Below are 27,999 nucleotides of genomic sequence, written 5' to 3'. Positions count from 1 at the left end.
GATGAAGAAACGTTTGACAGCTTGACCATTGCCCAGGGCGGTGTTTTACCCAAAATCCAAGCAGTTCTGTTGCCCAAGAAGACTGAAAAGAAGGCATAATTTGATGGTTCACTAAATTAAAAAAAACACAGCGTATACATTTGTAAATAGTCGAAACCAAGCGTCCTTTTCAGGACAACCCAAAATGTTAAAAAAGAGATTATCTTTTTATTCACTAAGGTAACAAAAATCGATTCAATAATATAAGGTACATCCTAGAGGTCAAAAGTACAGTCATCGTGTGCTAGTCAATAAATTTGTGCAATATTGTCTTACGTTTGTGATAGATTCAAAACAAGCACAAAATATGTCAAACAAACGAAGATCGGTGATTCTGGTTGATTTAAATTGAATTAAATGTTTTTGATCTCTTTTAATAAAATGGATTGGTGGTCCTGAAAAGGACCGATTGGTGTCAACATAAATTCTACATTTTCTTTTTAACCGCCAAAACCGTACAGGGTACGGCCTTGTCTTTTCAGCGCATATACGACATCCATGGCTGTGACTGTCTTCCTCTTAGCGTGTTCGGTGTATGTGACCGCATCACGGATAACATTTTCCAAGAAAACTTTTAGAACACCACGAGTTTCCTCATAAATAAGACCAGAAATACGTTTTACGCCACCACGACGAGCTAAACGCCGGATAGCTGGTTTCGTGATGCCCTGGATATTATCACGCAACACTTTGCGATGACGTTTGGCGCCGCCTTTACCCAAGCCTTTGCCACCTTTACCACGACCAGTCATTCTTCACTTTATATTTTTATTTAACTTAACACCACGAATGTCACTGAGGTACTAATGCTAGCTCTTCGGGCAGCGCTTATATTTATACCAAAAATATCCAAAACTCGAAAGAGTACAAGAATATTTCCATCTCGCTCACACCCTACCCTCGTAACATAATCGGCAAAGCGACGAACAGCGAATATATCGTTCTCTTTCTAACTTATCACTCATTTTCTATATAAGCGATACACAAACGAGACGCACGATTATTGTGTTTTTAACAGTGACAGTGTGAAGTTGGAATTGTGAAAGAAAGATGGCTCGTACTAAGCAAACTGCTCGTAAATCAACTGGAGGAAAGGCCCCTCGGAAACAGTTAGCTACTAAGGCAGCACGTAAAAGTGCTCCAGCAACTGGTGGTGTGAAGAAACCTCATCGCTATAGGCCAGGCACTGTTGCCCTGCGTGAAATTCGTCGCTACCAGAAGAGCACGGAACTGCTTATTCGCAAGTTGCCGTTCCAGCGTTTAGTACGCGAAATTGCTCAAGACTTCAAGACCGACTTACGTTTCCAGAGCTCGGCTGTGATGGCCTTGCAGGAAGCTAGCGAAGCCTATCTAGTTGGCCTATTCGAAGATACAAATTTGTGTGCTATCCACGCTAAGCGTGTCACCATCATGCCCAAGGACATTCAACTGGCCAGACGTATTCGTGGGGAGCGCGCTTAAGTCTACCTCGTCTCTAATACATAAATATAAAAAAAAATCGGTCCTTTTCAGGACCACAAAATATTTTAAACAAAGAGATTGATATTTTCCTATATACATCTTGAATTTAATGTACAAAAATCTGTCCATCATACCAAAAAAGACAACACTGTGATAGGAATAATCTAAAAACAAATTACATATTTTCTATCTCACCGAATTTCACTTGCAGTATCATGCTCGAAAAAAACTGTACGCGTTTGCCTATTGAGACATTTTCAGCTAGAATAGCAAAAAAGAGCTATTGGATATATTTTCCTATGTACATCTTGAATTTAATGTACAAAAATCTGTCCATCATACCAAAAAAGACAACACTGTGATAGGAATAATCTAAAAACAAATTACATATTTTCTATCTCACCGAATTTCACTTGCAGTATCATGCTCGAAAAAAACTGTACGCGTTTGCCTATTGAGACATTTTCAGCTAGAATAGCAAAAAAGAGCTATTGGATATTTGCAAAAAATATTACTAGTCGGGATAGTATGATCCTCTGATCCACTGCTGTAGCCAACGGATATTTAGTTATCTTTTTTATTTCATAAGGATGACGACTGTTTGATTACTATGTTAATTTTCTGAAATATGTATCTATATATGGACAATATTCTGATATTTAAAAATATTTTTAATTCCTTGAAAAAGAGATTTGTGGCCCTGAAAAGGGCCTTTTGCTTTTGTTTGCTTCCCGTACAATGCACATCTAGCTGAATTTTACTTGGAGCTGGTGTACTTTGTAACTGCTTTTGTTCCCTCACTGACAGCGTGCTTGGCCAATTCGCCGGGCAGCAAAAGACGTACTGCGGTTTGGATTTCCCGACTGGTAATAGTCGAGCGTTTGTTGTAGTGAGCCAAACGGGAGGCCTCGGCAGCAATACGCTCGAAAATGTCGTTAACAAAGCTGTTCATTATGCTCATCGCCTTTGACGAAATGCCGGTGTCAGGGTGGACCTGCTTGAGCACTTTGTAAATGTAGATAGCGTAGCTTTCCTTCCTCTTGCGCTTCTTCTTCTTGTCATTCTTGGTAATGTTTTTCTGAGCCTTACCAGCCTTTTTGGCTGCCTTCCCACTTGTTTTCGGCGGCATTATTATTCACAAACGTTCACTTTAATTCACTCCACAAATGTTTGACAGACACCCCACAGTTGCTTAGCATTTATACTTTTTTCGAACGACGCTTTCATGTTAACAGCCCGTTCAACTCTCTACTCTAAACTGAAGAAGTGGTTAGTTGAAAAAAGTATAAATACAATAGTCGTGAGGTTTGATGTCAATAACATTCGATATTTGTGTGTAAGCAGTGAAACAGTGAAATAAAGAAAATAAGAAAATGTCTGGTCGCGGTAAAGGTGGAAAAGTGAAGGGAAAGGCAAAGTCGCGTTCTAACCGTGCTGGTCTTCAGTTTCCCGTTGGTCGTATTCACCGCCTCCTTCGTAAGGGCAACTATGCTGAACGTGTAGGTGCCGGTGCTCCTGTCTACTTGGCTGCCGTTATGGAATATTTGGCCGCTGAAGTTTTGGAGTTGGCTGGCAATGCTGCACGCGACAACAAGAAAACCAGAATTATCCCTCGCCATTTGCAATTGGCCATTCGTAACGATGAGGAGTTAAACAAACTGCTTTCGGGCGTCACCATTGCCCAGGGCGGTGTTTTGCCCAACATCCAAGCAGTTCTGTTGCCCAAGAAGACTGAAAAGAAGGCATAATTTGCTAGTTCACTAAACAAAAAAAAAACAGCGTATACATTTGTAAATACTCGAAACCAAACGTCCTTTTCAGGACGACCAAAAATGTCAAAAAGATTATATTTTCATTCAATAAGGTATCCGAAATCGACTCAATAATACAAAGTACTTGCTTGTCAGAGCTCAAAAGTACAGTCATCGACTAGTCAATAAAAATGTGCAATATTTTCATATCGAATGCGGTTGTCTTACGTTGGTGATAGTTAAGAAACAAGCACAAAATATGTGAAACAAACGAAGATCCGTGATTCTGGTCGATTGCTGGAGCAGTGTCGGGAGAAAGTTTATTCTTAGATGAAGAAACGTTTGACAGCTTGACCATTGCCCAGGGCGGTGTTTTGCCCAACATCCAAGCAGTTCTGTTGCCCAAGAAGACTGAAAAGAAGGCATAATTTGTTAGTTCACTAAACAAAAATAAAACAGCGTATACATTTGTAAATACTCGAAACCAAACGTCCTTATCAGGACGACCAAAAATGTCAAAAAAGAGATTATCTTTTCATTCACTAATGTATCCGAAATCGATTCAATACAAACTACATTCTAGAGCTCAAAAGTACATTCACCGTACTAGTCAATAAAAATGTGCAATATTGCCTTATCCAATGCGGTGGTTGTTTGTTTGTGATAGATTAAAAACAAGCACAAAATAAATATGTAAGACAGGTAAGAGGTTCTAGTCGGGAGCTCCCGACTAAAGGACACCCTGAACACTCTTCTTCCAACATCAAATGCATATATATGTTCTATTTTCGAAGCTATATGTCAAGTTTGGGGACTCTAGCTCTTATTATTTACCAAAATTCCCCAAAATACAGGATATCGATTGGCTTGGAAACGGAGTAAGTTATCGATTATCGGAAACAAACTCGATCTCCGCGGGCACTAGGAGCACCTACATCTAAAATTTCTCAAGCTCTTATAGGTTCTGAGATCCTTGCGTTCATACATACGGACAGACGGACGGACAGGCAGACGGACATGGCTAGATCGACTCGGCTATTGATGCTGATCAAGAGTATATATACTTTATGGGGTCAGAGATGCTTCCTTCTGCCTGTTACATAAATTTGGATTTTCCACAAGTACAATATACCCTTATACCCATTTTTAATGGGCTCAGGGTATAATCATCGAAAAAGTTTCGATTTTCGCCCCGACCTCGATTTTGAAACAAAAAAAACGTGATGATTTGGAAGGTCATATCATATCCGCGGGGAGTTATGTCGCTTTGGAACGTCATATCTCCATCAAAAAAGTTTCGATTTTCGCACCGACCTCGATTTTGAAAAAATCGTGATGATTTGGAAGGCCATATCACCGCGCGGAGTTATGTCGTTTTGGAACGTCATATCTCCGCGCGGAGTTATGTTGTTTTGGAACGTCATATCTCCGCGCGGGGCTATTACCCGAGTTATTCAAAAAAAAATCATCGAAAAAGTTTTGACTTTCGCACCGACCTCGATTTTGAAAAAAAAGAACGTGATGAATTGGAAGGTCATATCATATCCGCGGGGAGTTATGTCGTTTTGGAACGTCATATCTCCGCGCGGAGTTATGTCGTTTTGGAACGTCATATCTCCGCGCGGAGTTATGTCGTTTTGGAACATCATATCTCCGCGCGGAGTTATGTCGTTTTGGAACGTCATATCTCCGCGCGGAGTTATGTCGTTTTGGAACGTCATATCTCCGCGCGGAGTTATGTCGTTTTGGAACGTCATATCTCCGCGCGGGGCTATTACCCGAGATATCAAAAAAAAAAAATTATCGAAAAAGTTTCGACTTTGGCACCGACTTCGATTTTGAAAAAAAAAGAACGTGATGATTTGGAAGGTCATATCATATCCGCGGGGAGTTATGTCGTTTTGGAACGTCATATCTCCGCGCGGAGTTATGTCGTTTTGGAACGTCATATCTCCGCGCGGAGTTATGTCGTTTTGGAACGTCATATCTCCGCGCGGGGCTATTACCCGAGATATTAAAAAAAAAATCATCGAAAGAGTTTCGACTTTCGCACCGAACTCGATTTTGAAAAAAAAGAACGTGATGATTTGGAAGTTCATATCATATCCGCGGGGAGTTATGTCGTTTTAGAACGTCATATCTCCGCGCGGAGTTATGTCGTTTTGGAACGTCATATCTCCGCGCGGAGTTATGTCGTTTTGGAACGTCATATCTCCGCGCGGAGTTATGTCGTTTTGGAACGTCATATCTCCGCGCGGGGCTATTACCCGAGATATCAAAAAAAAAAATTATCGAAAAAGTTTCGACTTTCGCACCGACTTCGATTTTGAAAAAAAAAGAACGTGATGATTTGGAAGGTCATATCATATCCGCGGGGAGTTATGTCGTTTTGGAACGTCATATCTCCGCGCGGAGTTATGTCGTTTTGGAACGTCATATCTCCGCGCGGAGTTATGTCGTTTTGGAACGTCATATCTCCGCGCGGGGCTATTACCCGAGATATTAAAAAAAAAATCATCGAAAGAGTTTCGACTTTCGCACCGACCTCGATTTTGAAAAAAAAGAACGTGATGATTTGGAAGTTCATATCATATCCGCGGGGAGTTATGTCGTTTTGGAACGTCATATCTCCGCGCGGAGTTATGTCGTTTTGGAACGTCATATCTCCGCGCGGAGTTATGTCGTTTTGGAACGTCATATCTCCGCGCGGAGTTATGTCGTTTTGGAACGTCATATCTCCGCGCGGGGCTATTACCCGAGATATCAAAAAAAAAATTATCGAAAAAGTTTCGACTTTCGCACCGACCTCGATTTTGAAAAAAAAAGAACGTGATGATTTGGAAGGTCATATCATATCCGCGGGGAGTTATGTCGTTTTGGAACGTCATATCTCCGCGCGGAGTTATGTCGTTTTGGAACGTCATATCTCCGCGCGGAGTTATGTCGTTTTGGAACGTCATATCTCCGCGCGGGGCTATTACCCGAGATATTAAAAAAAAAATCATCGAAAGAGTTTCGACTTTCGCACCGACCTCGATTTTGAAAAAAAGAACGTGATGATTTGGAAGGTCATATCATATCCGCGGGGAGTTATGTTGTTTTGGAACGTCATATCTCCGCGCGGAGTTATGTCGTTTTGGAACGTCATATCTCCGCGCGGAGTTATGTCGTTTTGGAACGTCATATCTCCGCGCGGAGTTATGTCGTTTTGGAACGTCATATCTCCGCGCGGAGTTATGTCGTTTTGGAACGTCATATCTCCGCGCGGGGCTATTACCCGAGTTATTCAAAAAAAAATCATCGAAAAAGTTTCGACTTTCGCACCGACCTCGATTTTGAAAAAAAAGAACGTGATGATTTGGAAGTTCATATCATATCCGCGGGGAGTTATGTCGTTTTGGAACGTCATATCTCCGCGCGGAGTTATGTCGTTTTGGAATTACCCGAGATATTAAAAAAAAAATCATCGAAAAAGTTTCGACTTTCGCACCGACCTCGATTTTGAAAAAAACGTGATGTAACCTCTTGCCATTTAGTCGGTTTGGGTCAAAATTTTAGATTTCCTTTTTTTGATGACAATCGATAGAACTGCTCCTTACGAGTCAAAAATGGTATGAAATTGCAAAATCGGACATTATTTGACCCATTATTCAACCCATCGATGATTGATTTGTTTGAATGCCAATTGATGGTAGGTATCCGTACGCATTCAAAAAGGTATAACATTTTAAAATCAGACATTATTTACCCTAGATATTAAAAAAAAAATCATCGAAAAAGCTTCGATTTTCGCACCGACCTCGATTTTGAAAAAAAAACGTGATGATTTGGAAGGTCATATCATATCCGCGCGGAGTTATATCGTTTTGGAACGTCATATCTCCATCGAAAAAGTTTCGATTTTCGCACCGACCTCGATTTAAAAAAAAAAACGTGATGATTTGGAAAGTCATATCATATCCGCGCGGAATTATGTCGTTCTGAAACGTCATATCTCCATCGAAAAAGTTTCGATTTTCGCACCGACCTCGATTTTGAAAAAAATCGTGATGATTTGGAAGGTCATATCTCCGCGTGGAGTTCTGTCGTTTTGGAACGTCATATCTCCATCGAAAATATTTCCATTTTCGCACCGACTCGATCTGCGCAGGAACTAGGAGCACCTACATCTAAAATGTCAAGTCTATAGCTCTTATATGTTCTGAGATCCTTGCGTTCATACATATGGACGGACGGACAGACTGACATGGCTAGATCGACTCGGCTATTGATGCTGATCAAGAATATATATACTTTATGGGGTCGGAGATGCTTCCTTCTGCCTGTTACATACATTTGGATTTTGCACAAATACAATATACCCTTGTGTCCATTTTTAATGGGTTCAGGGTTTAAAAAACGAACATCTGTGATCACGGTCGATCTCGGAATCTGAGATGGAGACGCTTGACAGCATCACGTTTCGTTAGTGTTGAATAATTAATATTTTTTATCTCTTAATGAAACGGATTGGTGGTCCTGAAAAGGACCGATTGTGTCAACATAAATTCTACATTTTCTTTTTAACCGCCAAAACCGTACAGGGTACGGCCTTGTCTTTTCAGCGCATATACGACATCCATGGCTGTGACTGTCTTCCTCTTAGCGTGTTCGGTGTATGTGACCGCATCACGGATAACATTTTCCAAGAAAACTTTTAGAACACCACGAGTTTCCTCATAAATAAGACCAGAAATACGTTTTACGCCACCACGACGAGCTAAACGGCGGATAGCTGGTTTCGTGATGCCCTGGATATTATCACGCAACACTTTGCGATGACGTTTGGCGCCGCCTTTACCCAAGCCTTTGCCACCTTTACCACGACCAGTCATTCTTCACTTTATATTTTTATTTAACTTAACACCACGAATGTCACTGAGGTACTAATGCTAGCTCTTCGGGCAGCGCTTATATTTATACCAAAAATATCCAAAACTCGAAAGAGTACAAGAATATTTCCATCTCGCTCACACACTACCCTCGTAACATATTCGGCAAAGCGACGAACAGCGAATATATCGATCTCTTTCTAACTTATCACTCATTTTCTATATAAGCGATACACAAACGAGACGCACGATTATTGTGTTTTTAACAGTGACAGTGTGAAGTTGGAATTGTGAAAGAAAGATGGCTCGTACTAAGCAAACTGCTCGTAAATCAACTGGAGGAAAGGCCCCTCGGAAACAGTTAGCTACTAAGGCAGCACGTAAAAGTGCTCCAGCAACTGGTGGTGTGAAGAAACCTCATCGCTATAGGCCAGGCACTGTTGCCCTGCGTGAAATTCGTCGCTACCAGAAGAGCACGGAACTGCTTATACGCAAGTTGCCGTTCCAGCGTTTAGTACGCGAAATTGCTCAAGACTTCAAGACCGACTTACGTTTCCAGAGCTCGGCTGTGATGGCCTTGCAGGAAGCTAGCGAAGCCTATCTAGTTGGCCTATTCGAAGATACAAATTTGTGTGCTATCCACGCTAAGCGTGTCACCATCATGCCCAAGGACATTCAACTGGCCAGACGTATTCGTGGGGAGCGCGCTTAAGTCTACCTCGTCTCTAATACATAAATATAAAAAAAATCGGTCCTTTTCAGGACCACAAAATATTTTAAACAAGGAGATTCTTATTTTCGTATCAATATATTAAATTAAATATCAATATACTAAGTAAAAATTTAAAACAAAACTGGATTTTCATATTGTCTGGAATAAAAAAACCTCAGACATCGAGCCAGTCAAAGAAACAATTATGAAATTGATAGGTCGCCAAATAAATCATCTTATTAAAAAGCTTTATACAATGTGACAATAAACAAATAGGGCATTACAATATTGGATTTATCTCATCACCGTAAATAAACGTCATTTTTCATCAATCAATTGTGCTCCAATAGATAATTTCTGAATTTCAAAAATAAATCAACTAAGAGTCTGATGGATGTTTCGGTACACAGAAATGTCATATGGATTTCGCATGATATTTTATTAATTAAATTTCAAGTATAATAACAATTTGTGTTACTAAGTGGAATAATCTTCCATTTCCTTTTTTTTTATATTAAATTTTTTAAATTTATATTAACTGTTAAAGACAAAATAAGATTTGTCTGAAGCGTTTTTATATTGATTTCATTGTAAACAGGCATGTTTCTAACAGCTAAGGGTTATGTTAAATAGATATTTAAAGTAGTAGACTTAAGATATATTTAAATTAATAGTTGAATTTGATTAAAGAATTGTTTAAATATTGTATTTAGATGAAAAATATTTCAAGTTTCATTATATTTTTAATAATAATCGTGTTTTTTGCTCGATAACCTTTTTCGCCAAGACTCAAAGTTGAACTTTGACAGGCAATTAAAAATCATAAAATCATGTTAAATACACTAAATAATTTATATTGTATTGTTTGAATATTAAACAAACCATTCCAATTTACATTAAGAACGATTTCCAAGTATATACTTTTGTAAACGACCATTTAACAAGTATGTAATGACGACGCATTGAGTAACAAACGTTCAATACCAAAAACATTCTCGTTCAGCCCTCCTCCTCGATTCTCACTCAAACGGGTGACCTGGTATATTTCTGTTTTCACACCGAAATAGTGTTTTCAGTTCACAAAAGTAAAGTAAAGCGCACGAAATGTCTGATTCTGCAGTTGCAACGTCCGCATCTCCTGTGATTGCCCAAGCAGCCTCAGGCGAGAAAAAGGTGTCTACTAAAAAGGCAGCAGCCACACCAAAATCAAAGAAGTCAACAGCAGCTCCGCCATCGCACCCACCAACTCAGCAAATGGTAGATGCATCGATTAAAAATTTGAAGGAACGTGGTGGCTCATCCCTTCTGGCAATTAAAAAATATATCGGTGCTACATACAAGTGCGATGCCCAGAAGCTAGCCCCGTTCATTAAAAAGTACCTTAAGAATGCAGTTGCGAATGGAAAGCTGATCCAAACAAAGGGCAAGGGTGCCTCTGGTTCGTTTAAACTATCTGCATCCGCTAACAAGGATGCCAAGCCAAAGGCCTCCGCTGTCGAGAAGAAAACCAAGAAGGTAAATGCTTCGGCGGCAGCAGCAACTAAAAGCAAGAGTAGTACGTCTACCACGAAGAAAGCAGCGGGTGCCGCTGATAAAAAGCTATCAAAATCCGCAGCAGCCAAAAAAAATGTTGAGAAAAAGAAGGCTGACAAAGAAAAGGCTAAGGATGCGAAGAAAACGGGAACCATAAAGGCCAAGCCTACAACAGCAAAGGCTAAGTCAAGCGCAACAAAGCCAAAGACCCCTAAACCTAAGACCACAAGTGCTAAACCGAAAAAAGTCGTGTCGGCTACGACCCCCAAGAAAACTGCTGTCAAGAAGCCAAAAGCGAAGACTGCATCTGCAACGAAGAAATAATTTGAAATTGCTAACTGCTTGTCAGCATATGCAAATTTCTAATAATGAAATTTGTTTTCCTACAAAGCCCTTTTAAGGGCTACAAATACGATTTTCTAAGAGAAAGAATTTTTCTTTTTGTCTATATCAGCAAATATAATAAATGCCATGTCTACTCATATACGCTGCCTTAATTTAAGTCCGATTGGACTTCTCAACTTATAATTGTAAATATCATATAAATAAATTACGTACTTCATACCTTCCTTCCTTATTCATTCCACCGCAAAATAAAACATTGTTATAAAAAAGTATTGATCAAATTACTTGCCGCTTGCCTATAAGAAATATATTCATCCAATCTAAACACCCCTCAAAAGATCGCATAGACGAAATGTGTAATGTGTAAATTTCGGGTCTAATATTTAAAATAATAGAAAAGTTTTAAGAACGCTTACATTCATATGAGATATTATTCTGATATTTAAAAATATTTTTAATTCTTTGAAAAAGAGATTTGTGGCCCTGAAAAGGGCCTTTTGCTTTTGTTTGCTTCCCGTACAATGCACATCTAGCTGAATTTTACTTGGAGCTGGTGTACTTTGTAACTGCTTTTGTTCCCTCACTGACAGCGTGCTTGGCCAATTCACCGGGCAGCAAAAGACGTACTGCGGTTTGGATTTCCCGACTGGTAATAGTGGAGCGTTTGTTGTAGTGAGCCAAACGGGAGGCCTCGGCAGCAATACGCTCGAAAATGTCGTTAACAAAGCTGTTCATTATGCTCATCGCCTTTGACGAAATGCCGGTGTCAGGGTGGACCTGCTTGAGCACTTTGTAAATGTATATAGCGTAGCTTTCCTTCCTCTTGCGCTTCTTCTTCTTGTCATTCTTGGTAATGTTTTTCTGAGCCTTACCAGCCTTTTTGGCTGCCTTCCCACTTGTTTTCGGCGGCATTATTATTCACAAACGTTCACTTTAATTCAATCCACAAATGTTTGACAGGCACCCTACAGTTGCTTAGCATTTATACTTTTTTCGAACGACGCTTTCATGTTAACAGCCCGTTCAACTCTCTACTCTAAACTGAAGAAGTGGTTAGTTGAAAAAAGTATAAATACAATAGTCGTGAGGTTTGATGTCAATACCAATCGATATTTGTGTGTAAGCAGTGAAACAGTGAAATAAAGAAAATAAGAAAGGTGGAAAAGTGAAGGGAAAGGCAAAGTCGCGTTCTAACCGTGCTGGTCTTCAGTTTCCCGTTGGTCGTATTCACCGCCTCCTTCGTAAGGGCAACTATGCTGAACGTGTAGGTGCCGGTGCTCCTGTCTACTTGGCTGCCGTTATGGAATATTTGGCCGCTGAAGTTTTGGAGTTGGCTGGCAATGCTGCACGCGACAACAAGAAAACTAGAATTATCCCTCGCCATTTGCAATTGGCCATTCGTAACGATGAGGAGTTAAACAAACTGCTTTCGGGCGTCACCATTGCCCAGGGCGGTGTTTTGCCCAACATCCAAGCAGTTCTGTTGCCCAAGAAGACTGAAAAGAAGGCATAATTTGATAGTTCACTAAACTAAAAAAAAGACAGCGTATACATTTGTAAATAGTCGAAACCAACCGTCCTTTTCAGGACGACCAAAAATGTTAAAAAAGAGATTATATTTTCATTCAATAAGGTATCCGAAATCGACTCAATAATACAAAGTACTTGCTTGTCAGAGCTCAAAAGTACAGTCATCGACTAGTCAATAAAAATGTGCAATATTTTCATATCGAATGCGGTTGTCTTACGTTGGTGATAGATAAAAAACAAGCACAAAATATGTGAAACAAACGAAGATCCGTGATTCTGGTCGATTGCTGGAGCAGTGTCGGGAGAAGTTTAATCTTAGATGAAGAAACGTTTGACAGCTTGACCATTGCCCAGGGCGGTGTTTTACCCAAAATCCAAGCAGTTCTGTTGCCCAAGAAGACTGAAAAGAAGGCATAATTTGATAGTTCACTTAACTAAAAAAAAAACAGCGTATACATTTGTAAATAGTCGAAACCAAGCGTCCTTTTCAGGACAACCCAAAATGTTAAAAAAGAGATTATCTTTTTATTCACTAAGGTAACAAAAATCGATTCAATAATATAAGGTACATCCTAGAGGTCAAAAGTACAGTCATCGTGTGCTAGTCAATAAATTTGTGCAATATTGTCTTACGTTTGTGATAGATTCAAAACAAGCACAAAATATGTCAAACAAACGAAGATCGGTGATTCTGGTTGATTTAAATTGAATTAAATGTTTTTGATCTCTTTTAATAAAATGGATTGGTGGTCCTGAAAAGGACCGATTGGTGTCAACATAAATTCTACATTTTCTTTTTAACCGCCAAAACCGTACAGGGTACGGCCTTGTCTTTTCAGCGCATATACGACATCCATGGCTGTGACTGTCTTCCTCTTAGCGTGTTCGGTGTATGTGACCGCATCACGGATAACATTTTCCAAGAAAACTTTTAGAACACCACGAGTTTCCTCATAAATAAGACCAGAAATACGTTTTACGCCACCACGACGAGCTAAACGGCGGATAGCTGGTTTCGTGATGCCCTGGATATTATCACGCAACACTTTGCGATGACGTTTGGCGCCGCCTTTACCCAAGCCTTTGCCACCTTTACCACGACCAGTCATTCTTCACTTTATATTTTTATTTAACTTAACACCACGAATGTCACTGAGGTACTAATGCTAGCTCTTCGGGCAGCGCTTATATTTATACCAAAAATATCCAAAACTCGAAAGAGTACAAGAATATTTCCATCTCGCTCACACACTACCCTCGTAACATATTCGGCAAAGCAACGAACAGCGAATATATCGATCTCTTTCTAACTTATCACTCATTTTCTATATAAGCGATACACAAACGAGACGCACGATTATTGTGTTTTTAACAGTGACAGTGTGAAGTTGGAATTGTGAAAGAAAGATGGCTCGTACTAAGCAAACTGCTCGTAAATCAACTGGAGGAAAGGCCCCTCGGAAACAGTTAGCTACTAAGGCAGCACGTAAAAGTGCTCCAGCAACTGGTGGTGTGAAGAAACCTCATCGCTATAGGCCAGGCACTGTTGCCCTGCGTGAAATTCGTCGCTACCAGAAGAGCACGGAACTGCTTATACGCAAGTTGCCGTTCCAGCGTTTAGTACGCGAAATTGCTCAAGACTTCAAGACCGACTTACGTTTCCAGAGCTCGGCTGTGATGGCCTTGCAGGAAGCTAGCGAAGCCTATCTAGTTGGCCTATTCGAAGATACAAATTTGTGTGCTATCCACGCTAAGCGTGTCACCATCATGCCCAAGGACATTCAACTGGCCAGACGTATTCGTGGGGAGCGCGCTTAAGTCTACCTCGTCTCTAATACATAAATATAAAAAAAAAATCGGTCCTTTTCAGGACCACAAAATATTTTAAACAAAGAGATTGATATTTTCCTATATACATCTTGAATTTAATGTACAAAAATCTGTCCATCATACCAAAAAAGACAACACTGTGATAGGAATAATCTAAAAACAAATTACATATTTTCTATCTCACCGAATTTCACTTGCAGTATCATGCTCGAAAAAAACTGTACGCGTTTGCCTATTGAGACATTTTCAGCTAGAATAGCAAAAAAGAGCTATTGGATATATTTTCCTATATACATCTTGAATTTAATGTACAAAAATCTGTCCATCATACCAAAAAAGACAACACTGTGATAGGAATAATCTAAAAACAAATTACATATTTTCTATCTCACCGAATTTCACTTGCAGTATCATGCTCGAAAAAAACTGTACGCGTTTGCCTATTGAGACATTTTCAGCTAGAATAGCAAAAAAGAGCTATTGGATATTTGCAAAAAATATTACTAGTCGGGATAGTATGGAATACTGATCCACTGCTGTAGCCAACGGATATTTAGTTATCTTTTTTATTTCATAAGGATGACGACTGTTTGATTACTATGTTAATTTTCTGAAATATGTATCTATATATGGACAATATTCTGATATTTAAAAATATTTTTAATTCCTTGAAAAAGAGATTTGTGGCCCTGAAAAGGGCCTTTTGCTTTTGTTTGCTTCCCGTACAATGCACATCTAGCTGAATTTTACTTGGAGCTGGTGTACTTTGTAACTGCTTTTGTTCCCTCACTGACAGCGTGCTTGGCCAATTCGCCGGGCAGCAAAAGACGTACTGCGGTTTGGATTTCCCGACTGGTAATAGTCGAGCGTTTGTTGTAGTGAGCCAAACGGGAGGCCTCGGCAGCAATACGCTCGAAAATGTCGTTAACAAAGCTGTTCATTATGCTCATCGCCTTTGACGAAATGCCGGTGTCAGGGTGGACCTGCTTGAGCACTTTGTAAATGTAGATAGCGTAGCTTTCCTTCCTCTTGCGCTTCTTCTTCTTGTCATTCTTGGTAATGTTTTTCTGAGCCTTACCAGCCTTTTTGGCTGCCTTCCCACTTGTTTTCGGCGGCATTATTATTCACAAACGTTCACTTTAATTCACTCCACAAATGTTTGACAGACACCCTACAGTTGCTTAGCATTTATACTTTTTTCGAACGACGCTTTCATGTTAACAGCCCGTTCAACTCTCTACTCTAAACTGAAGAAGTGGTTAGTTGAAAAAAGTATAAATACAATAGTCGTGAGGTTTGATGTCAATACCAATCGATATTTGTGTGTAAGCAGTGAAACAGTGAAATAAAGAAAATAAGAAAATGTCTGGTCGCGGTAAAGGTGGAAAAGTGAAGGGAAAGGCAAAGTCGCGTTCTAACCGTGCTGGTCTTCAGTTTCCCGTTGGTCGTATTCACCGCCTCCTTCGTAAGGGCAACTATGCTGAACGTGTAGGTGCCGGTGCTCCTGTCTACTTGGCTGCCGTTATGGAATATTTGGCCGCTGAAGTTTTGGAGTTGGCTGGCAATGCTGCACGCGACAACAAGAAAACTAGAATTATCCCTCGCCATTTGCAATTGGCCATTCGTAACGATGAGGAGTTAAACAAACTGCTTTCGGGCGTCACCATTGCCCAGGGCGGTGTTTTGCCCAACATCCAAGCAGTTCTGTTGCCCAAGAAGACTGAAAAGAAGGCATAATTTGATAGTTCACTAAACTAAAAAAAAGACAGCGTATACATTTGTAAATAGTCGAAACCAACCGTCCTTTTCAGGACGACCAAAAATGTTAAAAAAGAGATTATATTTTCATTCAATAAGGTATCCGAAATCGACTCAATAATACAAAGTACTTGCTTGTCAGAGCTCAAAAGTACAGTCATCGACTAGTCAATAAAAATGTGCAATATTTTCATATCGAATGCGGTTGTCTTACGTTGGTGATAGATAAAAAACAAGCACAAAATATGTGAAACAAACGAAGATCCGTGATTCTGGTCGATTGCTGGAGCAGTGTCGGGAGAAGTTTAATCTTAGATGAAGAAACGTTTGACAGCTTGACCATTGCCCAGGGCGGTGTTTTACCCAAAATCCAAGCAGTTCTGTTGCCCAAGAAGACTGAAAAGAAGGCATAATTTGATAGTTCACTTAACTAAAAAAAAAACAGCGTATACATTTGTAAATAGTCGAAACCAAGCGTCCTTTTCAGGACAACCCAAAATGTTAAAAAAGAGATTATCTTTTTATTCACTAAGGTAACAAAAATCGATTCAATAATATAAGGTACATCCTAGAGGTCAAAAGTACAGTCATCGTGTGCTAGTCAATAAATTTGTGCAATATTGTCTTACGTTTGTGATAGATTCAAAACAAGCACAAAATATGTCAAACAAACGAAGATCGGTGATTCTGGTTGATTTAAATTGAATTAAATGTTTTTGATCTCTTTTAATAAAATGGATTGGTGGTCCTGAAAAGGACCGATTGGTGTCAACATAAATTCTACATTTTCTTTTTAACCGCCAAAACCGTACAGGGTACGGCCTTGTCTTTTCAGCGCATATACGACATCCATGGCTGTGACTGTCTTCCTCTTAGCGTGTTCGGTGTATGTGACCGCATCACGGATAACATTTTCCAAGAAAACTTTTAGAACACCACGAGTTTCCTCATAAATAAGACCAGAAATACGTTTTACGCCACCACGACGAGCTAAACGGCGGATAGCTGGTTTCGTGATGCCCTGGATATTATCACGCAACACTTTGCGATGACGTTTGGCGCCGCCTTTACCCAAGCCTTTGCCACCTTTACCACGACCAGTCATTCTTCACTTTATATTTTTATTTAACTTAACACCACGAATGTCACTGAGGTACTAATGCTAGCTCTTCGGGCAGCGCTTATATTTATACCAAAAATATCCAAAACTCGAAAGAGTACAAGAATATTTCCATCTCGCTCACACACTACCCTCGTAACATATTCGGCAAAGCGACGAACAGCGAATATATCGATCTCTTTCTAACTTATCACTCATTTTCTATATAAGCGATACACAAACGAGACGCACGATTATTGTGTTTTTAACAGTGACAGTGTGAAGTTGGAATTGTGAAAGAAAGATGGCTCGTACTAAGCAAACTGCTCGTAAATCAACTGGAGGAAAGGCCCCTCGGAAACAGTTAGCTACTAAGGCAGCACGTAAAAGTGCTCCAGCAACTGGTGGTGTGAAGAAACCTCATCGCTATAGGCCAGGCACTGTTGCCCTGCGTGAAATTCGTCGCTACCAGAAGAGCACGGAACTGCTTATACGCAAGTTGCCGTTCCAGCGTTTAGTACGCGAAATTGCTCAAGACTTCAAGACCGACTTACGTTTCCAGAGCTCGGCTGTGATGGCCTTGCAGGAAGCTAGCGAAGCCTATCTAGTTGGCCTATTCGAAGATACAAATTTGTGTGCTATCCACGCTAAGCGTGTCACCATCATGCCCAAGGACATTCAACTGGCCAGACGTATTCGTGGGGAGCGCGCTTAAGTCTACCTCGTCTCTAATACATAAATATAAAAAAAAAATCGGTCCTTTTCAGGACCACAAAATATTTTAAACAAAGAGATTGATATTTTCCTATATACATCTTGAATTTAATGTACAAAAATCTGTCCATCATACCAAAAAAGACAACACTGTGATAGGAATAATCTAAAAACAAATTACATATTTTCTATCTCACCGAATTTCACTTGCAGTATCATGCTCGAAAAAAACTGTACGCGTTTGCCTATTGAGACATTTTCAGCTAGAATAGCAAAAAAGAGCTATTGGATATTTGCAAAAAATATTACTAGTCGGGATAGTATGGAATACTGATCCACTGCTGTAGCCAACGGATATTTAGTTATCTTTTTTATTTCATAAGGATGACGACTGTTTGATTACTATGTTAATTTTCTGAAATATGTATCTATATATGGACAATATTCTGATATTTAAAAATACTTTTAATTCCTTGAAAAAGAGATTTGTGGCCCTGAAAAGGGCCTTTTGCTTTTGTTTGCTTCCCGTACAATGCACATCTAGCTGAATTTTACTTGGAGCTGGTGTACTTTGTAACTGCTTTTGTTCCCTCACTGACAGCGTGCTTGGCCAATTCGCCGGGCAGCAAAAGACGTACTGCGGTTTGGATTTCCCGACTGGTAATAGTCGAGCGTTTGTTGTAGTGAGCCAAACGGGAGGCCTCGGCAGCAATACGCTCGAAAATGTCGTTAACAAAGCTGTTCATTATGCTCATCGCCTTTGACGAAATGCCGGTGTCAGGGTGGACCTGCTTGAGCACTTTGTAAATGTATATAGCGTAGCTTTCCTTCCTCTTGCGCTTCTTCTTCTTGTCATTCTTGGTAATGTTTTTCTGAGCCTTACCAGCCTTTTTGGCTGCCTTCCCACTTGTTTTCGGCGGCATTATTATTCACAAACGTTCACTTTAATTCACTCCACAAATGTTTGACAGGCACCCTACAGTTGCTTAGCATTTATACTTTTTTCGAACGACGCTTTCATGTTAACAGCCCGTTCAACTCTCTACTCTAAACTGAAGAAGTGGTTAGTTGAAAAAAGTATAAATACAATAGTCGTGAGGTTTGATGTCAATAACATTCGATTTGTGTGCTAGCAGTGAAACAGTGAAATAAAGAAAATAAGAAAATGTCTGGTCGCGGTAAAGGTGGAAAAGTGAAGGGAAAGGCAAAGTCGCGTTCTAACCGTGCTGGTCTTCAGTTTCCCGTTGGTCGTATTCACCGCCTCCTTCGTAAGGGCAACTATGCTGAACGTGTTGGTGCCGGTGCTCCTGTCTACTTGGCTGCCGTTATGGAATATTTGGCCGCTGAAGTTTTGGAGTTGGCTGGCAATGCTGCACGCGACAACAAGAAAACTAGAATTATCCCTCGCCATTTGCAATTGGCCATTCGTAACGATGAGGAGTTAAACAAACTGCTTTCGGGCGTCACCATTGCCCAGGGCGGTGTTTTGCCCAACATCCAAGCAGTTCTGTTGCCCAAGAAGACTGAAAAGAAGGCATAATTTGCTAGTTCACTAAACAAAAAAAAAAACAGCGTATACATTTGTAAATACTCGAAACCAAACGTCCTTTTCAGGACGACCAAAAATGTCAAAAAAGAGATTATCTTTTCATTCACTAATGTATCCGAAATCGATTCAATACAAACTACATTTTAGAGCTCAAAAGTACATTCACCGTACTAGTCAATAAAAATGTGCAATATTGCCTTATCCAATGCGGTGGTTGTTTGTTTGTGATAGATTAAAAACAAGCACAAAATAAATATGTAAGACAGGTAAGAGGTTCTAGTCGGGAGCTCCCGACTAAAGGACACCCTGAACACTCTTCTTCCAACATCAAATGCATATATATGTTCTATTTTCGAAGCTATATGTCAAGTTTGGGGACTCTAGCTCTTATTATTTACCAAAATTCCCCAAAATACAGGATATCGATTGGCTTGGAAACGGAGTAAGTTATCGATTATCGGAAACAAACTCGATCTCCGCGGGCACTAGGAGCACCTACATCTAAAATTTCTCAAGCTCTTATAGGTTCTGAGATCCTTGCGTTCATACATACGGACAGACGGACGGACAGGCAGACGGACATGGCTAGATCGACTCGGCTATTGATGCTGATCAAGAGTATATATACTTTATGGGGTCAGAGATGCTTCCTTCTGCCTGTTACATAAATTTGGATTTTCCACAAGTACAATATACCCTTATACCCATTTTTAATGGGCTCAGGGTATAATCATCGAAAAAGTTTCGATTTTCGCCCCGACCTCGATTTTGAAACAAAAAAAACGTGATGATTTGGAAGGTCATATCATATCCGCGGGGAGTTATGTCGCTTTGGAACGTCATATCTCCATCGAAAAAGTTTCGATTTTCGCACCGACCTCGATTTTGAAAAAATCGTGATGATTTGGAAGGCCATATCACCGCGCGGAGTTATGTCGTTTTGGAACGTCATATCTCCGCGCGGAGTTATGTTGTTTTGGAACGTCATATCTCCGCGCGGGGCTATTACCCGAGTTATTCAAAAAAAAATCATCGAAAAAGTTTCGACTTTCGCACCGACCTCGATTTTGAAAAAAAAGAACGTGATGATTTGGAAGGTCATATCATATCCGCGGGGAGTTATGTCGTTTTGGAACGTCATATCTCCGCGCGGAGTTATGTCGTTTTGGAACGTCATATCTCCGCGCGGAGTTATGTCGTTTTGGAACGTCATATCTCCGCGCGGAGTTATGTCGTTTTGGAACGTCATATCTCCGCGCGGAGTTATGTCGTTTTGGAACGTCATATCTCCGCGCGGGGCTATTACCCGAGATATCAAAAAAAAAAATTATCGAAAAAGTTTCGACTTTCGCACCGACTTCGATTTTGAAAAAAAAAGAACGTGATGATTTGGAAGGTCATATCATATCCGCGGGGAGTTATGTCGTTTTGGAACGTCATATCTCCGCGCGGAGTTATGTCGTTTTGGAACGTCATATCTCCGCGCGGAGTTATGTCGTTTTGGAACGTCATATCTCCGCGCGGAGTTATGTCGTTTTGGAACGTCATATCTCCGCGCGGGGCTATTACCCGAGATATTAAAAAAAAAATCATCGAAAGAGTTTCGACTTTCGCACCGACCTCGATTTTGAAAAAAAAGAACGTGATGATTTGGAAGTTCATATCATATCCGCGGGGAGTTATGTCGTTTTGGAACGTCATATCTCCGCGCGGAGTTATGTCGTTTTGGAACGTCATATCTCCGCGCGGAGTTATGTCGTTTTGGAACGTCATATCTCCGCGCGGAGTTATGTCGTTTTGGAACGTCATATCTCCGCGCGGAGTTATGTCGTTTTGGAACGTCATATCTCCGCGCGGGGCTATTACCCGAGATATCAAAAAAAAAAAATTATCGAAAAAGTTTCGACTTTCGCACCGACCTCGATTTTGAAAAAAAAAGAACGTGATGATTTGGAAGGTCATATCATATCCGCGGGGAGTTATGTCGTTTTGGAACGTCATATCTCCGCGCGGAGTTATGTCGTTTTGGAACGTCATATCTCCGCGCGGAGTTATGTCGTTTTGGAACGTCATATCTCCGCGCGGGGCTATTACCCGAGATATTAAAAAAATCATCGAAAGAGTTTCGACTTTCGCACCGACCTCGATTTTGAAAAAAAAGAACGTGATGATTTGGAAGGTCATATCATATCCGCGGGGAGTTATGTTGTTTTGGAACGTCATATCTCCGCGCGGAGTTATGTCGTTTTGGAACGCCATATCTCCGCGCGGAGTTATGTCGTTTTGGAACGTCATATCTCCGCGCGGAGTTATGTCGTTTTGGAACGTCATATCTCCGCGCGGAGTTATGTCGTTTTGGAACGTCATATCTCCGCGCGGAGTTATGTCGTTTTGGAACGTCATATCTCCGCGCGGGGCTATTACCCGAGTTATTCAAAAAAAAATCATCGAAAAAGTTTCGACTTTCGCACCGACCTCGATTTTGAAAAAAAAAGAACGTGATGATTTGGAAGTTCATATCATATCCGCGGGGAGTTATGTCGTTTTGGAACGTCATATCTCCGCGCGGAGTTATGTCGTTTTGGAATTACCCGAGATATTAAAAAAAAAATCATCGAAAAAGTTTCGACTTTCGCACCGACCTCGATTTTGAAAAAAAAGAACGTGATGATTTGGAAGGTCATATCATATCCGCGGGGAGTTATGTCGTTTTGGAACGTCATATCTCCGCGCGGAGTTATGTCGTTTTGGAACGTCATATCTCCGCGCGGGGCTATTACCCGAGTTATTCAAAAAAAATCATCGAAAAAGTTTCGACTTTCGCACCGACCTCGATTTTGAGAAAAACGTGATGTAACCCCTTGCCATTTTGTCGGTTTGGGTCAAAATTTTAGATTTCCTTTTTTTGATGACAATCGATAGAACTGCTCCTTACGAGTCAAAAATGGTATGAAATTGCAAAATCGGACATTATTTGACCCATTATTCAACCCATCGATGATTAATTTGTTTGAATGCCAATTGTGTTTTTAACAGTGACAGTGTGAAGTTAGAATTGTGAAAGAAAGATGGCTCGTACTAAGCAGACTGCTCGTAAATCAACTGGAGGAAAGGCTCCTCGGAAACAGTTAGCTACTAAGGCAGCACGTAAAAGTGCTCCAGCAACTGGTGGTGTGAAGAAACCTCATCGCTATAGGCCAGGCACTGTTGCCCTGCGTGAAATTCGTCGCTACCAGAAGAGCACAGAACTGCTTATTCGCAAGTTGCCGTTCCAGCGTTTAGTACGCGAAATTGCTCAAGACTTCAAGACCGACTTACGTTTCCAGAGCTCGGCTGTGATGGCCTTGCAGGAAGCTAGCGAAGCCTATCTAGTTGGCCTATTCGAAGATACAAATTTGTGTGCTATCCACGCTAAGCGTGTCACCATCATGCCCAAGGACATTCAACTGGCCAGACGTATTCGTGGGGAGCGCGCTTAAGTCTACCTCGTCTCTAATACATAAATATAAAAAAATCGGTCCTTTTCAGGACCACAAAATATTTTAAACAAGGAGATTCTTATTTTCGTATCAATATATTAAATTAAATATCAATATACTAAGTAAAAATTTAAAACAAAACTGGATTTTCATATTGTCTGGAATAAAAAAACCTCGGACATCGAGCCAGTCAAAGAAACAATTATGCAATTGATAGGTCGCCAAATAAATCATCTTATTAAAAAGCTTTATACAATGTGACAATAAACAAACAGGGCATTACAATATTGGATTTATCTCAATGTATCTTAATGGTAAATCCACATACATATTTTGGGTTTAACCGAAAATTCCTTCATTATATTCCATATATGTATATGTATAGATGATTTTCTGAATAGCTGTATACATCATTTGGTTTGGGCCTCATCACCGTAAATAAACGTCATTTTTCATCAATCAATTGTGCTCCAATAGATAATTTCTGAATTTCAAAAATAAATCAACTAAGAGTCTGATGGATGTTTCGGTACACAGAAATGTCATATGGATTTCGCATGATATTTTATTAATTAAATTTCAAGTATAATAACAATTTGTGTTACTAAGTGGAATAATCTTCCATTTCCTTTTTTTTTATATTAAATTTTTTAAATTTATATTAACTGTTAAAGACAAAATAAGATTTGTCTGAAGCGTTTTTATATTGATTTCATTGTAAACAGGCATGTTTCTAACAGCTAAGGGTTATGTTAAATAGATATTTAAAGTAGTAGACTTAAGATATATTTAAATTAATAGTTGAATTTGATTAAAGAATTGTTTAAATATTGTATTTAGATGAAAAATATTTCAAGTTTCATTATATTTTTAATAATAATCGTGTTTTTTGCTCGATAACCTTTTTCGCCAAGACTCAAAGTTGAACTTTGACAGGCAATTAAAAATCATAAAATCATGTTAAATACACTAAATAATTTATATTGTATTGTTTGAATATTACACAAACCATTCCAATTTACATTAAGAACGATTTCCAAATATAAACTTTTGTAAACGACCATTTAACAAGTATGTAATGACGACGCATTGAGTAACAAACGTTCAATACCAAAAACATTCTCGTTTAGCCCTCCTCCTCGATTCTCACTCAAACGGGTGACCTGGTATATTTCTGTTTTCACACCAAAATAGTGTTTTCAGTTCACAAAAGTAAAGTAAAGCGCACGAAATGTCTGATTCTGCAGTTGCAACGTCCGCATCTCCTGTGATTGCTTAAAGTCAAAGTGAACGCGAGTTTGGAAACGTGTCGAACACGTGACTGTGTGAAGCCGCGTTGAACGCGAGTTTGGAATCGTGTCGAACTCGTGACTGTGAAGCCGCGTTAAACGCGAGTGTGGAAACGCGTCAAACGCGAGTGTGGATACGCGTCAAACGCGAGTGCATGATCAAACCTAAAGTGGCAAAAGTGATATATGTGATATGGACACAGAAATAAATATTACGGCCACAAGTGACAAACAATGCGACCCGATCGCAAACTTCGGAAAAATTAAAATAGACGGTAGTGGCAAAGTGCAAAAAAGCAAGTCGGCATTGCACCTAAAAAACCAAAGAAAAGTGCATCAATCGCCGTATACGAAAAGCAAAATGGCAAGTGCAAAATACAATAACCAACAAGCTGATCTCAATAACGAGCAAGAAAACGCATGTGGTAAACGCAGCCGCACCTCATCGATATCATCGCTTAGCTATGATGAATATACGGATGAGGAAGCCGAAACCAATAACATACAGGAAAATGATGACGATCTCGAAACAACTGAGGGTGTGTGGATGAAATCCACAGAATACCACTCAATTATGGAAGAGCTAATGCGTCTCCGAGCACAAGCAGCCGGTTCTGCTAGCGTGTCAGGAGCAATTTCGAAGAAACATCAAGGAATTCAAGACCAGCTGAAACACCTAAAAATACAAGCAACGGCAAAGGCATTCGATGGCAACAAATTTGCGGCTCTCTCCCAACTAGACGAGAACGAAGCCACGCAGGACGACGAGTTCCCAGAACTGGGCCCGTCCAAGCCCAAGAAAAACAAGAAATCAAAGGGCCAGAAACCAGCCACTCCAAAAGTAGCTGACGATATGGACATCGATGATGACCCAGAGGAAACCACCGCGATAGCCCCAACTGAACCCAGGAAGGAATTACCTGGACCACCCAAAACAAAAGAGACGAAAACCAAGACGTCAAAACTACCCATTATAGCGACATATAATGTGAATCCAAAGGAACTGACAGGTATGTTGCGACAAATAATAAAAAATGAGCGTTTTAGACTTAATATAATCAACAAAAATAGAACCCATATCAATGTCTTTACCCTCGAAGATTTCCAAGAGACTAAGAAACTATTAGACCTTAATCAAATAAGCTACTATACTTACACCCCCAAAGAACTTAAGCCTTACTCCATAGTTATAAAAAAATTACCTCAGCAAATCTTCACAGAAGATGAAGTTAAGATAGCAGTACAAGAAACTTGCCCTGACCTGAAAATCATTAGCGTCAAACCATTTAAAAAGAACTTTTGGCTGGTCCAAATGGAAAAAACAGAAAGGGCCAAAACAATATACTCCATCAAAAGTCTACTTAACTGCAAAATAAAAATTGAGGCCTTCAAAGCCGAAAGGAAAATAAAACAATGCCACAACTGCCAACGGTATTGCCATGTCGCAAGCAATTGCAAAATGCAGTATAGATGCATCAAATGCACTGCTGACCACGCCCCCGGGCAATGCAGTATCAAAAAGACTGACAACCCATCAGAAAACAATAAAACACAATGTGTCAACTGCAAGGGTCAACACACAGCAAATGCTAAAATCTGCCCGGTCAGAGTAGTAATCACCGCCAAAATTGAAAATAAGCGAAGTAGCACTGAACAAAGAAATGTAAAAAAAATTACCAAAGCCACTACAGCATTTACTGCCAGCAAAATTAAAAATAATGTCCCATTCGCCTCACTTTTCAAAAAAACAGATGAGGTAAGGCCCGACTCCCGTCAGCCACAACTCCCCAAAAACATTGTTGTCACCAACCCGGCACTAAAGAAGCATCTTGCTAACAATCTGGCCCCAAAGCCACAAACAACAAATCTCTCGCTTGAGACCATCAACAGTGATAGTGTCCAAGCCTTTGGCAAAGATATTTTCACCTGTATAAACATCATGCAGAAACTCACCAAAAAATACCCCACTAGCCAAGCCCAAGATGAGTCAGAAGCTCGCAAAATAAAACAAGCCCTACTATTAGACTTTCTTATCCAAATCGCACAATAAAAATGACCTCCCTTAAATGTATCTTTCAAAACGTTAATTCACTCATCTCACTACAGAAGAGGCATGAGTTCGACCAATTCCTAAACAGACATAGGCCAGACATAATGCTCATAGCAGAGCACCGTCTAGGCAACAGAAATACCGCAAAGCTATCCCAATACCAATTTATAAGGCAAAATGTGAAAGCCACCCACACAAGACATGCGCAACGCCACCCTGAAAATGATGGTACGTCCGTCGCTATATGCATTAAAAACGGCATAAAGTTTGAACGCGTAGATATCCCGCCACTATGCTATATCGAAGCCGTAGCAATTAAACTCTCATACAAAGACTCGCTCAGGAACGCCCAAAGCTTTATAGCAGTCTCATTATACAAACGCCCTAAAGACCCGCTTCTTACTAATGACATGAATACGCTATTCAACTCTTTACACCATATTGGAAATGGTTGCCAAATAATCATAGGTTGCGACCTAAACGCCAAACACCCTAGTTGGCATGTGCCCCACTATAGCCCAGCCCACATAAATAACGCCGGTAAAAACCTTCAAACCTGGCTTCTACGACAACCCAACTTCGTTCTTTGCCCCCCCAAAGAACCTAGTCGTCCCAATAACTCTAACAACCCATCCTCAATAGATTTCTTTATATGCTCTATAGACCTCCAGACAGAACATAGTTCCCTCTGCAACACAATAGATGAATTCCCATCAGATCATCTCGGGGTAACCCTAAAAATACAACTAGGCCAATATACACTTATAAGCACCGATCCAAAAAAAGTCTATAAATTCGACAGTATCAACACAGATATATGGAACTCTGTTCTCTTAAGAAATCTCAGACCAATTACGATATCTTCCAACCTAAGCCCTCAAGAAATAGACGCACACATTGAAGAACTTAATACCGCACTTAATATTGCACTGGACTCGCCAGATGCCATCCCCAAAAGAACTATACACCCATCCAAGCCCTATAATACAGTTAAATTAAGCGCACAATGCCTTGGTCTTATCAAGCAGAAGCGCATCATTAGAAGATACCTCGTTAGGCGCCAACACTCACTGTCATTTGACGAAAAGTCACAGCTTAAATCCCTTATCTCCGACCTCACAATCCAAATCAATAGTCATATCCACACTAGCAACCTACGACATGTAGAAAGCCGCCTGAAATACATAAGGCCAAGTAAGGTAAGCTTAAAATCCCTAAGACATAGTAACCCAAACCACCAAACAGACGAGCCGCTTAAACACGACATCCACCTAACAGCCACTGAGCATAATGAAATCGACATTAACGTTTCCACCGTCATTAAGTCGAAATTTGAAAAAGTCAATGCCCTAGCGTGGTCATTCGAGCAAATTCATAAGCAGAATGACGACATGTCTAATGGCAGCCCCGAGCTTAGGCAACACACTGCCCGCATAAATAGGCGAGTCGGCACTATAGCACAAAATCCCTTGCACATACCAAACTACATAGTCAACTTTGATCCCAGCCGAAGAGCAGACGGCAACTGGGAAAACTCAGAAGAGCTTGGCTTCACAAACGCCAAGCAACTTCTCGAGTGGGTCAAATTGAAAAATAGCAAAAAAACCATGGGACCAGATGGCAGTAGTAATTACCTCCTAAAACATTGCAATATGTTAGTCCTCAAACACCTAGCAGTTATTTTCAATCATTGCTTTAATTCAGGCTACTTCCCAAATGCCTGGAAATGCAGCAGAATAACTCCCATACTAAAACCTAAAGCAAAACCACAAAGCCTACAAGGGTACAGGCCAATCTCAATCCTCTCCGCTATTAGCCTCTTATTTGAAAAAATGTTAATGGCACAAATCAAAAAACACTTAGACTCCCATCAAATACTTAAGCCCTATCAGTTTGGTTTTAGAGACAACCTATCTATTAGCAACCCATTAGCTGTCGCAAATTCCTTTATATCTAGCAACATCGCTAGACAGCGTGCTACAATTGCCT

General features: G+C 40.2%; 17 protein-coding genes across 17 annotated transcripts; 9 read left to right on the top strand and 8 right to left on the bottom strand.

Moving 5' to 3' along the window:
* Positions 1–432: 432 nt before the first annotated feature.
* Positions 433–844, bottom strand: LOC6630837 (histone H4). The gene has a single exon (XM_002053077.4). It carries the CDS (start codon positions 789–791, stop codon positions 480–482), a length of 312 nt encoding a protein of 103 aa, XP_002053113.1. The 5' UTR covers positions 792–844; the 3' UTR covers positions 433–479.
* A 194-nt stretch (positions 845–1,038) lies between these two features.
* On the top strand, positions 1,039–1,550 carry LOC138910944 (histone H3). Its single transcript, XM_070207253.1, has one exon. The coding sequence runs from the start codon at positions 1,090–1,092 to the stop codon at positions 1,498–1,500; it is 411 nt and encodes a 136-aa protein (XP_070063354.1). The 5' UTR covers positions 1,039–1,089; the 3' UTR covers positions 1,501–1,550.
* Positions 1,551–2,201: 651 nt separating this feature from the next.
* Positions 2,202–2,660, bottom strand: LOC116649811 (histone H2B). The gene has a single exon (XM_032432949.2). It carries the CDS (start codon positions 2,627–2,629, stop codon positions 2,258–2,260), a length of 372 nt encoding a protein of 123 aa, XP_032288840.1. The 5' UTR covers positions 2,630–2,660; the 3' UTR covers positions 2,202–2,257.
* Positions 2,661–2,825: 165 nt separating this feature from the next.
* On the top strand, positions 2,826–3,320 carry LOC116649800 (histone H2A). Its single transcript, XM_032432931.2, has one exon. It carries the CDS (start codon positions 2,874–2,876, stop codon positions 3,246–3,248), a length of 375 nt encoding a protein of 124 aa, XP_032288822.1. The 5' UTR covers positions 2,826–2,873; the 3' UTR covers positions 3,249–3,320.
* Positions 3,321–7,767: 4,447 nt separating this feature from the next.
* LOC6637070 (histone H4) lies at positions 7,768–8,177 on the bottom strand. The gene has a single exon (XM_002060449.4). The coding sequence runs from the start codon at positions 8,123–8,125 to the stop codon at positions 7,814–7,816; it is 312 nt and encodes a 103-aa protein (XP_002060485.1). The 5' UTR covers positions 8,126–8,177; the 3' UTR covers positions 7,768–7,813.
* Positions 8,178–8,374: 197 nt separating this feature from the next.
* Positions 8,375–8,871, top strand: LOC138910932 (histone H3). Its single transcript, XM_070207148.1, has one exon. The coding sequence runs from the start codon at positions 8,424–8,426 to the stop codon at positions 8,832–8,834; it is 411 nt and encodes a 136-aa protein (XP_070063249.1). The 5' UTR covers positions 8,375–8,423; the 3' UTR covers positions 8,835–8,871.
* A 1,019-nt stretch (positions 8,872–9,890) lies between these two features.
* LOC116649798 (histone H1.1) lies at positions 9,891–10,767 on the top strand. Its single transcript, XM_032432929.2, has one exon. It carries the CDS (start codon positions 9,939–9,941, stop codon positions 10,689–10,691), a length of 753 nt encoding a protein of 250 aa, XP_032288820.1. The 5' UTR covers positions 9,891–9,938; the 3' UTR covers positions 10,692–10,767.
* A 429-nt stretch (positions 10,768–11,196) lies between these two features.
* On the bottom strand, positions 11,197–11,654 carry LOC6630110 (histone H2B). The gene has a single exon (XM_002053067.4). The coding sequence runs from the start codon at positions 11,622–11,624 to the stop codon at positions 11,253–11,255; it is 372 nt and encodes a 123-aa protein (XP_002053103.1). The 5' UTR covers positions 11,625–11,654; the 3' UTR covers positions 11,197–11,252.
* A 1,338-nt stretch (positions 11,655–12,992) lies between these two features.
* On the bottom strand, positions 12,993–13,403 carry LOC6630112 (histone H4). The gene has a single exon (XM_002053069.4). It carries the CDS (start codon positions 13,349–13,351, stop codon positions 13,040–13,042), a length of 312 nt encoding a protein of 103 aa, XP_002053105.1. The 5' UTR covers positions 13,352–13,403; the 3' UTR covers positions 12,993–13,039.
* A 200-nt stretch (positions 13,404–13,603) lies between these two features.
* On the top strand, positions 13,604–14,111 carry LOC6630108 (histone H3). Its single transcript, XM_032432987.2, has one exon. It carries the CDS (start codon positions 13,650–13,652, stop codon positions 14,058–14,060), a length of 411 nt encoding a protein of 136 aa, XP_032288878.2. The 5' UTR covers positions 13,604–13,649; the 3' UTR covers positions 14,061–14,111.
* Positions 14,112–14,762: 651 nt separating this feature from the next.
* LOC116649812 (histone H2B) lies at positions 14,763–15,244 on the bottom strand. Its single transcript, XM_032432950.2, has one exon. It carries the CDS (start codon positions 15,188–15,190, stop codon positions 14,819–14,821), a length of 372 nt encoding a protein of 123 aa, XP_032288841.1. The 5' UTR covers positions 15,191–15,244; the 3' UTR covers positions 14,763–14,818.
* A 137-nt stretch (positions 15,245–15,381) lies between these two features.
* Positions 15,382–15,885, top strand: LOC6637170 (histone H2A). The gene has a single exon (XM_015168112.3). The coding sequence runs from the start codon at positions 15,435–15,437 to the stop codon at positions 15,807–15,809; it is 375 nt and encodes a 124-aa protein (XP_015023598.1). The 5' UTR covers positions 15,382–15,434; the 3' UTR covers positions 15,810–15,885.
* Positions 15,886–16,576: 691 nt separating this feature from the next.
* Positions 16,577–16,987, bottom strand: LOC6637103 (histone H4). Its single transcript, XM_015168125.3, has one exon. The coding sequence runs from the start codon at positions 16,933–16,935 to the stop codon at positions 16,624–16,626; it is 312 nt and encodes a 103-aa protein (XP_015023611.2). The 5' UTR covers positions 16,936–16,987; the 3' UTR covers positions 16,577–16,623.
* A 197-nt stretch (positions 16,988–17,184) lies between these two features.
* On the top strand, positions 17,185–17,695 carry LOC138910930 (histone H3). The gene has a single exon (XM_070207138.1). The coding sequence runs from the start codon at positions 17,234–17,236 to the stop codon at positions 17,642–17,644; it is 411 nt and encodes a 136-aa protein (XP_070063239.1). The 5' UTR covers positions 17,185–17,233; the 3' UTR covers positions 17,645–17,695.
* A 443-nt stretch (positions 17,696–18,138) lies between these two features.
* LOC6630083 (histone H2B) lies at positions 18,139–18,597 on the bottom strand. Its single transcript, XM_002053057.4, has one exon. The coding sequence runs from the start codon at positions 18,564–18,566 to the stop codon at positions 18,195–18,197; it is 372 nt and encodes a 123-aa protein (XP_002053093.1). The 5' UTR covers positions 18,567–18,597; the 3' UTR covers positions 18,139–18,194.
* A 173-nt stretch (positions 18,598–18,770) lies between these two features.
* On the top strand, positions 18,771–19,256 carry LOC116649807 (histone H2A). Its single transcript, XM_032432942.2, has one exon. The coding sequence runs from the start codon at positions 18,809–18,811 to the stop codon at positions 19,181–19,183; it is 375 nt and encodes a 124-aa protein (XP_032288833.1). The 5' UTR covers positions 18,771–18,808; the 3' UTR covers positions 19,184–19,256.
* Positions 19,257–22,233: 2,977 nt separating this feature from the next.
* LOC6637361 (histone H3) lies at positions 22,234–22,702 on the top strand. Its single transcript, XM_032432986.2, has one exon. It carries the CDS (start codon positions 22,261–22,263, stop codon positions 22,669–22,671), a length of 411 nt encoding a protein of 136 aa, XP_032288877.2. The 5' UTR covers positions 22,234–22,260; the 3' UTR covers positions 22,672–22,702.
* Positions 22,703–27,999: the final 5,297 nt, after the last annotated feature.

Source organism: Drosophila virilis, chromosome 2 (assembly GCF_030788295.1).
Source record: "Drosophila virilis strain 15010-1051.87 chromosome 2, Dvir_AGI_RSII-ME, whole genome shotgun sequence".
NCBI classification, from domain to species: Eukaryota; Metazoa; Arthropoda; class Insecta; order Diptera; family Drosophilidae; genus Drosophila; species Drosophila virilis.
This window is presented reverse-complemented; position numbering and strand designations above follow the sequence as displayed.

What these genes read in the sequence shown, in the direction of transcription:
- LOC116649811 (XM_032432949.2), bottom strand. Translation starts at nt 2,629, where the DNA reads ATGCCGCCGAAAACAAGTGGGAAGGCAGCCAAAAAGGCTGGTAAGGCT.
- LOC138910930 (XM_070207138.1), top strand. Translation starts at nt 17,234, where the DNA reads ATGGCTCGTACTAAGCAAACTGCTCGTAAATCAACTGGAGGAAAGGCC.
- LOC116649812 (XM_032432950.2), bottom strand. Translation starts at nt 15,190, where the DNA reads ATGCCGCCGAAAACAAGTGGGAAGGCAGCCAAAAAGGCTGGTAAGGCT.
- LOC6630837 (XM_002053077.4), bottom strand. Translation starts at nt 791, where the DNA reads ATGACTGGTCGTGGTAAAGGTGGCAAAGGCTTGGGTAAAGGCGGCGCC.
- LOC6637361 (XM_032432986.2), top strand. Translation starts at nt 22,261, where the DNA reads ATGGCTCGTACTAAGCAGACTGCTCGTAAATCAACTGGAGGAAAGGCT.
- LOC6630108 (XM_032432987.2), top strand. Translation starts at nt 13,650, where the DNA reads ATGGCTCGTACTAAGCAAACTGCTCGTAAATCAACTGGAGGAAAGGCC.
- LOC6637070 (XM_002060449.4), bottom strand. Translation starts at nt 8,125, where the DNA reads ATGACTGGTCGTGGTAAAGGTGGCAAAGGCTTGGGTAAAGGCGGCGCC.
- LOC138910932 (XM_070207148.1), top strand. Translation starts at nt 8,424, where the DNA reads ATGGCTCGTACTAAGCAAACTGCTCGTAAATCAACTGGAGGAAAGGCC.
- LOC6630083 (XM_002053057.4), bottom strand. Translation starts at nt 18,566, where the DNA reads ATGCCGCCGAAAACAAGTGGGAAGGCAGCCAAAAAGGCTGGTAAGGCT.
- LOC6637170 (XM_015168112.3), top strand. Translation starts at nt 15,435, where the DNA reads ATGTCTGGTCGCGGTAAAGGTGGAAAAGTGAAGGGAAAGGCAAAGTCG.
- LOC6637103 (XM_015168125.3), bottom strand. Translation starts at nt 16,935, where the DNA reads ATGACTGGTCGTGGTAAAGGTGGCAAAGGCTTGGGTAAAGGCGGCGCC.
- LOC138910944 (XM_070207253.1), top strand. Translation starts at nt 1,090, where the DNA reads ATGGCTCGTACTAAGCAAACTGCTCGTAAATCAACTGGAGGAAAGGCC.
- LOC116649807 (XM_032432942.2), top strand. Translation starts at nt 18,809, where the DNA reads ATGTCTGGTCGCGGTAAAGGTGGAAAAGTGAAGGGAAAGGCAAAGTCG.
- LOC6630112 (XM_002053069.4), bottom strand. Translation starts at nt 13,351, where the DNA reads ATGACTGGTCGTGGTAAAGGTGGCAAAGGCTTGGGTAAAGGCGGCGCC.
- LOC6630110 (XM_002053067.4), bottom strand. Translation starts at nt 11,624, where the DNA reads ATGCCGCCGAAAACAAGTGGGAAGGCAGCCAAAAAGGCTGGTAAGGCT.
- LOC116649800 (XM_032432931.2), top strand. Translation starts at nt 2,874, where the DNA reads ATGTCTGGTCGCGGTAAAGGTGGAAAAGTGAAGGGAAAGGCAAAGTCG.
- LOC116649798 (XM_032432929.2), top strand. Translation starts at nt 9,939, where the DNA reads ATGTCTGATTCTGCAGTTGCAACGTCCGCATCTCCTGTGATTGCCCAA.